At 35.2% G+C, this 13,146-nt stretch overlaps 1 protein-coding gene across 1 annotated transcript in view; it reads left to right on the top strand.

Annotated features, from left to right (window-relative positions):
* PRKAA2 (protein kinase AMP-activated catalytic subunit alpha 2) overlaps positions 1 to 13,146 on the top strand; it is a 65,520-nt gene that overhangs the window by 19,110 nt on the left and 33,264 nt on the right. Inside the window, 1 exon segment of the mRNA XM_049774603.1 lies at positions 7,240 to 7,381. Coding sequence (XP_049630560.1) covers positions 7,240 to 7,381 — 142 coding nt within the window.

Here is a 13,146-nt window from a genome sequence, read left to right as displayed (position 1 = left end):
CTGACTGCAGAGCCAGTACTAACCCTTGAGCACTGCTGGGTATGGCCCCCAAAACCAAAATAAAAAATTACTTAATATCTGATGGAAGTCCTAATGGTAGCATAGCACATGGTTTATAAATATGGATATTTATATATTTTTTTACTTTGAAAATTTTTTACTTAGTTAAAACACTGTGATTTACAAATGAATTCATAGTTGAGTTCTAGACATACAATGATTCCAGTACCAATTTCAGCATCAGTATTTTTTATTTTTTACCAGTGTTAATTTTTCTCTTTCCTCCACTATTGTTCCCACACATCTCCCTTATCGCCCCCACTTCACCTGCCATCTTCAAAGATACCTCTGCTAGTTCCGTTATTAAATTTTGGTCCTCATTTATTTTAGTGTTATTGGCTCTGTGGTTTGGATTTGTAGGTCTATCATTCCTTAACACCTCTAAAGTGCTTATGTCCACTTTCCCTTTAACCCATTTATTTCTGATGTGTTTCTTCCTTGCCCCTCCACTATATATTTTTATCTTTTCCCTATACTGTGGGACTAATGGTGATCTAGTCACCCCCCTTTCAACCACTGAATTTCCTTATCCAGTTATCTAAATACCACATGTAAGTGATATCATCTGTGGCTTATCTTTCTTCTGAATTACTTCATTTAATATAATGTCATCCAGTTCCATTCATGTTGCAGCAAATTGCATGGTTTCATCAACCCTTACAGTTGCATAGAATTCCATTGTTCTGAATGCCATTTTAAAACTCAAGATATCACATAGTTGAATGTGACACAATTCTAGAAGGGGTAGAATGAAATACCATGGAGGTAAGAATATTTGATGAAATAATGCAGATAATTTTCTTGAAGTGATTACAAATATCAAGCTTCAGATTCAGAATTTCTGTTAATCTCACACATAATAGATAGAAGAAACTAATATGAGGCTTATCACGAGGAAGCTTTTAAAAAGGTTTCCCTTTGCTCAAGGTATCCTTAAATTAACATCGTTTGTTTATGCAGAGACTGTCAAATATGTTAAGGGAAAATATTAAAAGTAGCCAGAGGGGTCAGAGCAATAGTGCAGTAGTAGCTTTTGCCTTACACGCGGCTGACCCAGGATGAACCTGTGTTCGATCCTCAGCATCCCATACAGTTCCCTAAGTCAGGAGCAATTTCTGAGCACAGAGCCAGGAGTAGCCCCTGAGCATCACCATGTGTGGCCTAAAAACCAAAAAAAAAAGTAGCCAGAGATAAAAGATGGCAAATAACTTTAAAAGAGCATCAGTAGTCTAACTCTCCCAACAAAACAGTGAATACAAGGAAAAAAAGGGTGGTATCTTTAAAAAATGGGGGGGGGGGGAAGGGAATTTATAATATACTAATTTTGTATCCAGCAAAAGTCCTTCAAAAATAAAGGTGATGACAAATTCACAATGGAATTTAGAGGACTCCGTGTCAGACCCCAAGCTCTATAGCACATAAAAGATAACATATGTGAAACATTCCATGACCTCAGTATTAGGTCTTTGGGGATTCAACCCAATAACAAGGGAAGTGAAAGTAAACAATTAGTATTGTATTTAATTGTGAAGCTTTGCACAAGAAAAGTAAGTTATAAACCAAATAGAAATGCAAGCTACTGAATGGGAGACATTTATACATCAAATATCCAAAAGGGGGGCCACTTTTATATATAAAATATATGAAAAATTTATACTGCTTAACAACAACAGAATTCAACTAAAAGAATTCAATTTTGCGTTTGCCTTGCAAGCAGCCGATTCAGGACCAAAGGTGGTTGGTTCAAATCCCAGTGTCCCATATGGTCCCCCATGCCTGCCAGGAGCTATTTCTGAGCAGACAGCCAGGAGTAACCCCTGAACATCGCCGGGTTTGGCCCAAAACCCCCCCCCCAAATTAATTTCATGAATATTTATTCCAAAAGAACATATATATGTTATACAGGAATATGGGAAAGATGCTTGCTTATCACTGATTTTTAGGTAAATGCAAATTAAGATCATAATGAATACCACCTCATACCTGTGAGAATGGCTAATCAAAAGGAGCAAATGTTAGGGCCGGAGAGGTGGCACTAGAGGTAAGGTGTCTGCCTTGCAAGCGCTAGCCAAGGAAAAACCTCAGTTCAATCCCCCGGCATCCTATATGTTCCCCCCAAGCCAGGGGCGACTTCTGAGCACTTAGCCAGGAGTAACCCCTGAGCATCAAACAGGTGTGGCCTAAAAAGCCAAAAAAAAAGGAGCAAATGTTTTAGACTAGTGTGATGAAAAAAAGCTCTTTTTGCACTGTTGATGGAAATGTGAATTGGTGCAATCATTTTGATAAAGGATATGTAGTTTCCTCAAGAAGCTAAAGATAGAGCTAGCAGATGATTCAGCAATCCCATTTTGAACTACGTAAAGAATAAAAATGTTAACACAAAAGTTATTTTATTGCTTTATAATTTACAGTTTTAAAAAATATGGAACCAAATGAAGTGCTCATCAATAGATGATTACATACAATAAAAGATGGACTCTTGGAACTGGAGTGATAGAACACTAGAGATAGAGCACTTGCCTTGCACATGGCCAACTTGTGTTTAATCCCTGGCACCATATATATTCCCCTGAGAGTGATTCTTAAGTGCAGAATTAAGGGTAATCCTAAACACTGCTTCGGTGCCCCAAATCATAAAAATAATGTACTCTATTTATAGAATTGGATACACTAGATACAAAAATGATGAAAAATTGCCATTATCAGTAAAATGGAAAGAGTTTGAGGGGAATAGAAGGGACATACTAGAATAAAAAAGATGAATATTAGATAATATTTCATATATGTAATAGAAGAATATAAAACAGATGACAGACAAAATAAGTAAATAAATCAACAAACAAGAGAACTAAAGTTTTATAAAGGGTGGAAGACAAAAAATATGGAGTGTGTCTAGAAACAGACTGTAGATTGTATAGGTAAAATATTTAGAGTGAATTTTTTTTTGTGTGTGTGGTTTTTGGGTCACACCCGGTAGTGCTCAGGGGTTACTCCTGGCTCCATGCTCAGAAATTGCTCCTGGCAGGCACGGGGGACCATATAGGACACCAGGATTGGAACTGATGACCTTCTGCATGAAAGGCAAATGCCTTACCTCCATGCTATCTCTCTGGCCCCATTTAGAGTGAAGTTTAAGGGGACACTATTAAATAAAACAAGCAATAGAATGGCAGTACATTTATAGGTAAATTTATACTGAGAAATTTGTCACTAGCAGACCCATAGCCTAAAACACAACAAAGGTAATGCTTCAGGCAGAGAGAAATGATGGCATTTTTATATAGGCACATGGAATGTGAGAAGTTTATTGAAAAAAGTAAATAAAAATTATTAGTTACTGTTCATACCAGGAAATAATGTCATGTAATACTTAAAGTATTTGTATAAATTAAATACAAGAACATAAATAATTAAGAGAGGAAAATAGAGTTAAACTGTGGCTCAAGTCCTTGCAAGGAATTGGTATAAATCTAAGCATCTTAGACTTGTATAAGCCAAAGATATTTGTTGTATTTTCTAGGGCAACCACTAAAATGAAAACCTAAAGACTCTACATATAATAATGCTTGTCAAGAGAATGCTACATCATTCCACAATTCAATATATTGAAGAATTTTAAGGTATAATTATTTTTAGTAAATATATTTACAAAACCAGGAATGTATTCAATTAGGGGCAATTAATGGGGATGGGAAGAGAAATGTCTGAAAATAAGAAAACTGGAAAGTTTCTGAAAGGGGAAAAATGGAAGATTAAAGAAAAATACAGAAAACTGACATTCAAGGATTAGAGTTGGAACAATATAAGAGAATGATTAAAAACCTTTGAGAAGCAAGGAAAGCCTCTTCAGCAAGTGGGACTGGGAACACTGGTCATAAACATACAAAGAAAATAAATAAAAGAAAAAGAATGAACTTGTACCTCTTTTTTTTTTTTTTTTGGTTTTTGGGCCACACCCAGTAACGCTCAGGGGTTACTCCTGGCTATGTGCTCAGAAGTTGCTCCTGGCTTGGGGGACCATATGGGACACCGGGGGATCGAACCGCGGTCCGTCCAAGGTTAGCGCAGGCAAGGCAGGCACCTTACCTTTAGTGCCACCGCCCGGCCCCTTGTACCTCTTTTTAACACCATTTACAAAAGTAAAATCAAAACAGATTAAAAACCTTAATATTAGACTTGAAACCATAGGTATATAGAGGAAGATGTAGGAAGAAACTAAAGGCATCTTCAAGGATGAAATATCACTACCCAAGCAAATGGAAGAAAAAAATAAACAAATGTGACTACATTAGATTAAGGTGTTCTGGGACCCGAACAGCAGCAGGATGTTTGCCTTGCATGCAATACAAAAACTGCCTGTGGCTGGAGAGAAACTATTCACCTAGAACCCATCTGGTTAAGATTTAATATCTAAGATATATACAGTACTGATAGAACTTATCATGAAAAATGTCATCTAATTTCATTGAAAAATGGAGAGAAGAGAGGAATAGAAACTTTCTCAAAGAAGAAATACAGATGGCCAAAAGGCACATTAAAGAAAATTTCACATCATTAATCATCAGGAAAATACAAATCAAAACAATAAGATATCACCTCACACTACTGAGATTGGTACACATCACAAGGAACCCATTCACTGTTAGCGGGAGTGTAGACTGGTCCAGCTTTTCAGGGAATAAGTATGAATATTCCTTAAAAACCTAGAAATTGGGGACAGAGCAATAACGCAGTGGTAGAGCATTTGCCTTGCAGGTGGTTGACCTTAGGTTCTATCCCCAGCTTCCCATATGTTCCCTCAAGCTAGGAGCGATTTCTGAATGCATAGCCAGGAGTAACCCCTGAGTGTCAGTGGGTGTGGCCCCACAAAACAAAAACAAACAAAACCTAGAAATCGAGCCCCCATAAGACCCAGCAATACCACTCCTGGTAATAGACCCTAGGGACCCAAACACAAATTCAGTGTAAGCATCTGCTTCCTATGTTCATCACATCTCTATTCACAATAGTCAGAATCTGCAAACAACCCCCCCAAAAAAACTCCAAAAAAAGATTGGCTAAAGAAACATCTACAAAATGAAAGACTATACAGCTGTTAAGAAAAAATGTAATCATGAAATTTGCTTTTACAAGATGGATAAAGAGAGTATTATGCTGAGTGAAATGAGTCAGAGATGGATAGACATAAAATGACTCCATTCATAATTGGAATATTAAAAAATGTAGTATGGTAATAATATCAAAAGATAATAATAATGACGTCTAGGCATTCTGGTCTACTGTAGGAAGCTTGCCACAAAGATTAGGGGAATGCAGTTTGAGCAGAGAAGAGACCACTATGACAGTGGTAGTTGGAAATGATCATTATGAATAAGAACTCTGTGCTGAAAGGAGGTAAAGTGATACCTCTTCAGTAACACACCAGTATATCAAAAAGGAAGATTAAAAAGGGAGAGAGAGAGAGAGAGAAAGAGAGAAAGAGAGAGAGAGAGAGAGAGAGAGAGAGAGAAAGAGAGAGATGTTTGCCATAGCGTGTTATACTGGCTAAATTTCCATTTTTTTGAGGAATCTCCATATTGTTTTCCATAAGGGCTGGTCTAAATGGCATTCTCACCAGCAGTGAATAAGAGTTCCTTTCTCTCCACATCCCCACCAGCACTGATTGTTCTTGTTCTTTGTGATGTGTGCCATTCTCTATGGCGTAAGATGGTACCTCATTGCTGTTTTGATTTGCATCTCCCTTATGAGTAGTGATGTGGAAATTTTATTCATATGTCTTTTGGCCATTTATATTTCTTTTTAAAAAATTTTTTTATTTAAACAACTTTATTACATACATGATTGTGTTTGGGTTTCAGTTATGTAAAGAACACCAGCCATCACCAGTGCAACATTCCCATCACCAATATCCCAAATCTCCCTCCTCCCCACCCAACCCCCGCCTGTACTCTAGACAGGCTTTCTATTTCCCTAGTACATTCTCATTATTAGGATAGTTCAAAACGTAGTTATTTCTCTAACTAAACTCATCCCTGTTCTGGGCCATTTATATTTCTTCTTTGAGAAATTGTCTTTTCCACCTCTTCCCTTTTCTGCTGATGTTACAGAGGCCCACAGACTTGGTTGTGGCGTATATTTGGGGGTTGCATCTACTTGGGGTTCTTGTTGCACACTCAGCCACAGTGCTCAGCTGGCGTTGTATTCCTTTAGTTGTGGTGTTTGCATGTATTCTGGTTGTGAGACTTTTACCTGAATACCATTTTATGATGTCACCGATGACTACTATATAGCCATAATCAGTATATCACTTAATTAGTATATATTGAATTAGCATTAAATAAATGCAACACTGCTGTGTAAGTCTCTGGAGACTGAAATGAATACTTATTTACTCCAGAGGTATAGGATTTTAGCTCATGTCATATGATTTGTCACAAACACAAGTGTGTATAATAACCTGCACATAATAAATGAGCTGAGCTTTATACATGTACTGTACTGTGAGGAATTGAAAAAGATAGATTCTTTTAAATAGAGAGGAAACAGGAAGGCTTGTGGAAAAATAGAAAAAGAAAGAAGCTACATAGGGATTTTTTATTAGTAGTAGAACTAGTTATATTCTAATTTATTATAGTAACCATTTATTCTTCCATGTGACTGTCATTAAGTAAGAGAAACATAATTATGAAATTATATTGAATTCTATTGTACCCCAAGGTGTTATTTTGGGTGATAATGTTTTCAAGTAGGAATAATGAATTCTACAGTCTTTTTCACAAATGTGGAACATTTCTGTGCTATGCGCTAAGGATAAAGAGATGACTAATATGCCATATTTTTTGTACCATAAGATGCACTTTTCCCCCCAAAGGATGCATTTTATGGAAAGAATGCCACCTGGTGCAGAAGCCTGAGTTCAGGGGAAAAGAGGATCTAAAAGCTACGTGCATCTTATGGTCAGGTGCATCTTCTAGAACGAAAAAATAGTAGTTTCTTCTTCAAGGAGTGCATACTATAGTAGATGAAGAAATGTAAGAGATAACTATAGTTATATGAAGTTATCGGTATGAACTGGCATGGTGAGGAAAGAAATGTGAGTTATAGTGGAATAGTAATTATGAACAAGTGCTTATATTCCATTACATAGTTTTCCCCCTTTTTCTTTTTTCTTTTTTTAAGTTGGAGAACATCAATTGACAGGCCATAAAGTCGCAGTGAAAATCTTAAACAGACAGAAGATTCGCAGCTTAGATGTTGTTGGAAAAATAAAACGAGAAATTCAAAACCTAAAGCTCTTTCGTCATCCCCATATTATCAAATTGTAAGTATTATACTTAAAAGTGTACTAAAGAGGAAATTGTTAAATATTTTTAATATAATTATAAGTAATTTTAGTGTAGTAACTTCAAAGATACCTTTATTTGTAACAATAATCAGTAAGTTTTGATTTATTTAATCAAATTAGTTTCCATTAGTTTTTGTTGCATACTTTTGATTTAGAAATAAATGACATTATGCTGGAAATATAGTACTGTAGAGAGCACTTGCCTGGCACACAGCCCAACCCAGGTTCAATACCTTGCATCTCCTATGATCACCCAGGTTAGATCAGAATTAGCTCTCGAGTGTAGAGCTAGGAGTAACAACATGCTGGGTGTGGCCCTAAAAATAAATTAAAAAAGGAAAGAAAGAAATGATATAAACTCAAAATAAATACTGCTTTCAAGTAGATAATACAGGCTTAACCAGCCTCTTGAAGGTCAGTTAGTATGAATGTTTCTGGATTTTTTTGAATTTTTCTAGCAAGTTTTTGTTGACATAGTAGGGCATTTTGTTTCTGTAAAAGGCAAAGAATAATGGTTAAAAAATATTCACTATAGTACATCACTTACAAAATTATGGTTATTATTGTAATCACCAATAGAAAAGTCTTTATAAAGGCAAGCTAATTTTTTAAGAAAAATATCAAACATAAAAGTTAAATATGAGGATATTTTTTGTTGTTTTGGGGCCACTCTTGATGATCAGGGATCATCAAGTGTTCAGAGATTACTCCTGGTTCTTCTCTCAGGAATCACTCCTGTAGGGTTTGGAACTATTGAACTAGTCAAATACCCTACGTAAAGTACTACTCTCCAACTCCAAGATTAATTTTTATAAAGATAATTAACTACATTAAAAGAAAAAAATTAAATTGGTTATACCCATAGAGAATTTATCTTTAAACTATTAGTGTTGCAGTTTAATATTTGTTAAGAAAATATATGCTAAATATTGAAAATGTCTATTTTATCTTAAAACTTGGAAAGGCTTATAAAACAAATATTAATAATATTAAATCATATAATTTCTAATAATTGTTTGGAAATAAAGAGAATTTTATGAGTATAATCTCACTGTATACCAAAGATAAGCCGAAGATACCAAAGATTACATTAAAAAAAAAAGTTTTGTATCTAAAAAACTAGCAACTTGCCCAAGGTCAAATAGCTGGTAAATTACAGAGCAAGTTGGTAATCTTTTATATATATAAAGAATTCCAGCTACTTGTAAAAGATCAAATAGTAAGTCTAAGAACAAATTGATATATCATCTTATGTCTTTAACGAGTACTTGTTCAAGGTCAAATATAAGGTGTTGAATGAGCTAGTAGTCTAGTGTAGAACTGTCTCCATGTGCTGCATTTTAATGTTCACACCAGTGTCAAGGCTTTCTCAAGTGTAAGTTATATAAATTTCTTTTAAGAAAAAATTGTGTATCCTTGGTTTTAATTTAATTATTTTATATATGTATAGTTACAAGTATTTCGAAGCAATGGACTGCATTTAAATTACAGAAACCCATAAATCCAGCATATTATAAAAATAAATACAATATTTAATTAAATTAATAATAACAATGAAGCCAACGAAATTTGATACAATACTTCCAGTACAAGGTGACACATATGGTGTTTTGGGAATAACAGATCATTGTTACAACAATAATAGAGTAGTAGAAGGTCCAAAAATATCATGCTTATATTTAGATCTAGATAGTATCTTTTCAGAGAAAGTCTGTTGTGAAAAAGTCAGTATTAAAATTTGAGGCTTTATTCTTTCATTATAACTAAGCATTATATTTAGCCTAGAGTTTGCTCATGAGCCATCTCTGTGTCAGTGTCAAGTGTCATTGTTCACAGAAACACCACAGTAGCCTTGTAGAGGTGCAGAGTCCACTGGAGGTGGCTAATGTGCTGTAGTTGGCATAAAGTGGTTCCAGGGATGTCCTATTACCAGAACATGTGGACCATATTACATGGCAAAGGGGATTGATTAATGTTACAGATCAAGGTTGCCAATTACCTGACTTTAAAATTACAAACAGGCAGATTTTCGTAGATTATCTGGCTGTGTCCAATGCAATCAAAATGGTGCTTTAAAGTAGAAATAAAAAGAAGATTGAAAATCTTATTTTCAGTTTGCATTGCTTCTTACCAATGGTGCATATATGCCACTGAGTATTCCAAGAAGACATTTTTTTTTAGGGAGTGGGCAAGTTGGTCCATGAGGTGATATGTAATGATTCAATTCTCATGGTGCCACCACGAAGAAAGACTTAACTATATGCTTCTTTGTCATTTAGTCTTTATTTGAAAGTTCCCATGATAATAAACATTAACAAAATACAAGGCCCTGAAAGTGTATGGCAGTATTTGATTCAAATGTACTGTCAGGGGTCTGAGTGATAGTACAGTGGGTAGGGCTCTTCCTTTCAATGACCAACTTGGGTTTGATTTCTGTCATCCTTTATGGTTCCCCAAACCCATCAGGAATGATTCTTGAGTGTAAAGCCAGAAATAACAAACCCTGAGTACCTTTAGATATGGCCCCCAAATCAAACAAACAGAAAATCACTTCAATGTTACCTTTAGTTCCTATAATCCCAATGTTACAAAATATGTATATAAAGCTTAAAAGATATTTTATAAGAATAAAAATACTGCAGGCCAGAGTGATAGAACAGTGGATAGTGTATTTGCCTTGCATGCGGTTTGATCCCCTGCATCCCATTAGGTCCCCTGAGCCTGCCAGGAGTAAAGTTTGAATGCAAAGTCAGGAATAAACCCTGAATGCTGCCAGGTGTGATCCCAAAACAATAAACAAACCAAATAAAAACAAAAAAAATAGAGTAAAAATACTATGTATGTGTTCAGTGACTCACCTTTCTTATTCTTTCTTGAATTTGTTATACCCTTAGTTATTTGAGGATTAAATGTATTTACATTTGTTTAATGCCTAATATTTGTTAAATATTGACTCAAAATAGAAATTGGCAAACTAAAGACTTTTTTTCAATCCTCTTTCATGGTTCTGAATAGTTTTCAGCTGATTGAAACATTTATATCTGACTTAATTCCATGTTAATAATGACTTTATTATTATGGTACTAGAACTTCTAAGCTAAAATCTCTTGCTCTTTTGTATTATGTAATCCTCTTAGAAGAGGATAAAGCTGTGAGAATCAGACTAAAAGTATCACAACCTAGAGAGGCAGTGAAAAAGTATCACATCTTTATTTGCTCTGTTACTTTCCTTGCTTTTAGATTGCCGACTTGAGAGATAACAAAAAATTTTGCTCATAAAGATACAAATTCTAGTTTCTATTTTACTTTTATCAATGCAAATAGGTATAGGACTGCATTTGTCATGATGATCTAAAAGTTTATTTTATTATTATTTTTAAATTTTTATTGAGACCAATGTGAATCACAGGTTTTTCATAGTTGTATTTCAGGTACATAGTGACAGTGAATTAGGTCCATTCCCACCACATGTACTGACCTCTCACTACCATAGTTCCAAGCATGCATCCCATATCTCCAACCTAAGCCCCTTGAATTGCTAGTGTAATAGGTCCCTTTTGCGTATAGCTTGTTATAATTTGGGTCTCTTCATTCTATTGTCGTTGACTTTGGTTTGGTTATTTAGGTCTGACTTTTTTTTTTTTCCACTCAATGCTCTTGGGACCACTTGGCCCCTGTGGTCCCATCCATACAAATATTTTTTTTGTTTGTGTTTTTGGGCCACACCCAGTGACACTCAGGGTTACTCCTGGCTATGCACTCAGAAATCGCTCCTGGCTTGTTGAACCATATGGGAAGCCGGCAGATCGAACTGTGGTTCATACTAGGCTAGTGCCAGCAAGGAGATGCCTTACAGCTCTGCACCACTGCTCTGATCCAAAAAAATTATTTTTGATGCCATACCTACCAATGATTTTTGCCCTCTATTTCTTTCCATTGTATTTGTTTAATTCTGGATTGATTCTCTCATTTGGATTTAGAATTATTTAATCATTTGCTACTTTGTTTTGTGAAGGAATTATAATACATTTCTTATACCTGATCCAATCTATATTGGCTGAGGTAATTTTTAAATATTCTGGCTTTTAGCCTATAGCCTTATTAATTCCATTCAGCTACATTGTTCCTTTAGTTGGGGCTGTGAATTTTTAAAAATGCTCTCATGGGAGTTTTGCTACAGAATAAGCTTATTGACACAGCCTTGGATAGTGTTAGTATTTAAACAGGGAGAAAGACCTGATTCTTTGTGTGGTTTGGTTTTGTTTGTTTTGTCTTGGATTAGCTGTCAAGATTATTTTCCTTGATGCCTAATGTGCCTATTGAATTAGCAAGAAAGTTAGTTTGAAGAGAATTTCCATGAGTGAAGATATATATTGCATAATTTCTCTATTAACTAAAATTTAATAAGATCTGCAAGGAAGTTAAGGAACACATAAGATTTCAAGAAAAAAAATCAAACTTTCCTCCAAACTAGATGTCATTACATTGATTTTTGTTTTATTCCCCTCCATAGTTTTAATGAAAAGTTCATTTTAGCTGATTCAAAGATACTTTCTAATTTATAGAGATGACTTTACTTTTTCTCTCTAAAAAAAAAAAAAACCCAATATGTTGGGACAAAGAGATAGCATGGAGGTAAAGCGTTTGCCTTGCATGTAGAAGGAAGGTGGTTCAAATCCCAGCATCCCATATGGTCCCCAAGCCTGCCACGAGTGATTTCTGAGCAGAGAGCCAGAAGTAACCCCTGAGCACTGCCAGGTGTGACCCGAAAACAAGACAAAAACAAAACAAAACAATAAAACCCCAATATGTTGTTTAGCCTATAGATATTTTTTTTCTTGTTCTCTCATGCTATTATATATATTTTTATTTTTGATCATAGTGGCTTACATATCTTTTACATTAGTATTTTAGGTACATATTAACATTGAATCAGGGGAATACCCACCACCAAATTTGTCCTCCCCCCTTCCCCATTTTCTTTCTGCAACCCATATCCCCCACCATTACCCCCCAGGCTGCTAGAGTAGGTGGTCCCCTCTTTGTCTAGCTTACTATCAGTGATCATACATCAGTTTGGTCCTGGTGCTCCTCCCTTGTTTCTCCCCTCTATTTGAGAGGTTAACCTAGATAAATCGAGTATTTTTGTTTAGTTTGTGTTGTTTGTTTGAGGAAAGAAAGACAATAGAATGGGGGTAAAGATTAAGCAAAAAATTTTTAAAAAAATTTAAAAAAATATGCTGAAAATGGGGTGGAGTCTTTTAGTGGCTATCAGCCTCAGTTTGAGAGAGGACATGAAAAAGGTAATTGAAAACACCATAACAATACAAAAATAAATGTCAAATTAAATATCCAGTGAGCACTACAGCAATAAAGAGAAGCACCACACAATAGTCTCGGTTCTGAATTCAAATCATGCCGGAGTGCGAAAGAAAGAAAGATAAGATAAAATAATATAAAATTAAAAAGGAGACATCAACTTCAAATCTATACCAAAATAAATATGTCCAAAAAATCAATCAATCAATCAATTAATCAATATATATGTGGAAAAATGATTATTTTGTGCTTTTTTTCCTTTCTCCCCCCCTGCATAGGCACAGTAATATTGGGGATATTATAGAGGGAATTCCCATTGGCCTAGGAGATACAGGGTTTCTCCATCCCAGAAGTATACTGTCATGGGATTAACTATAGACTCCTTGCTATGATCATCTTTACTCTCCCCCTCAGTGCTTTTG

Source organism: Suncus etruscus, chromosome 6 (assembly GCF_024139225.1).
Source record: "Suncus etruscus isolate mSunEtr1 chromosome 6, mSunEtr1.pri.cur, whole genome shotgun sequence".
Lineage (NCBI taxonomy): Eukaryota > Metazoa > Chordata > Mammalia > Eulipotyphla > Soricidae > Suncus > Suncus etruscus.
Note: the sequence above shows the minus strand (reverse complement) of the source record. Positions and strands in the feature narration are given on the sequence as shown.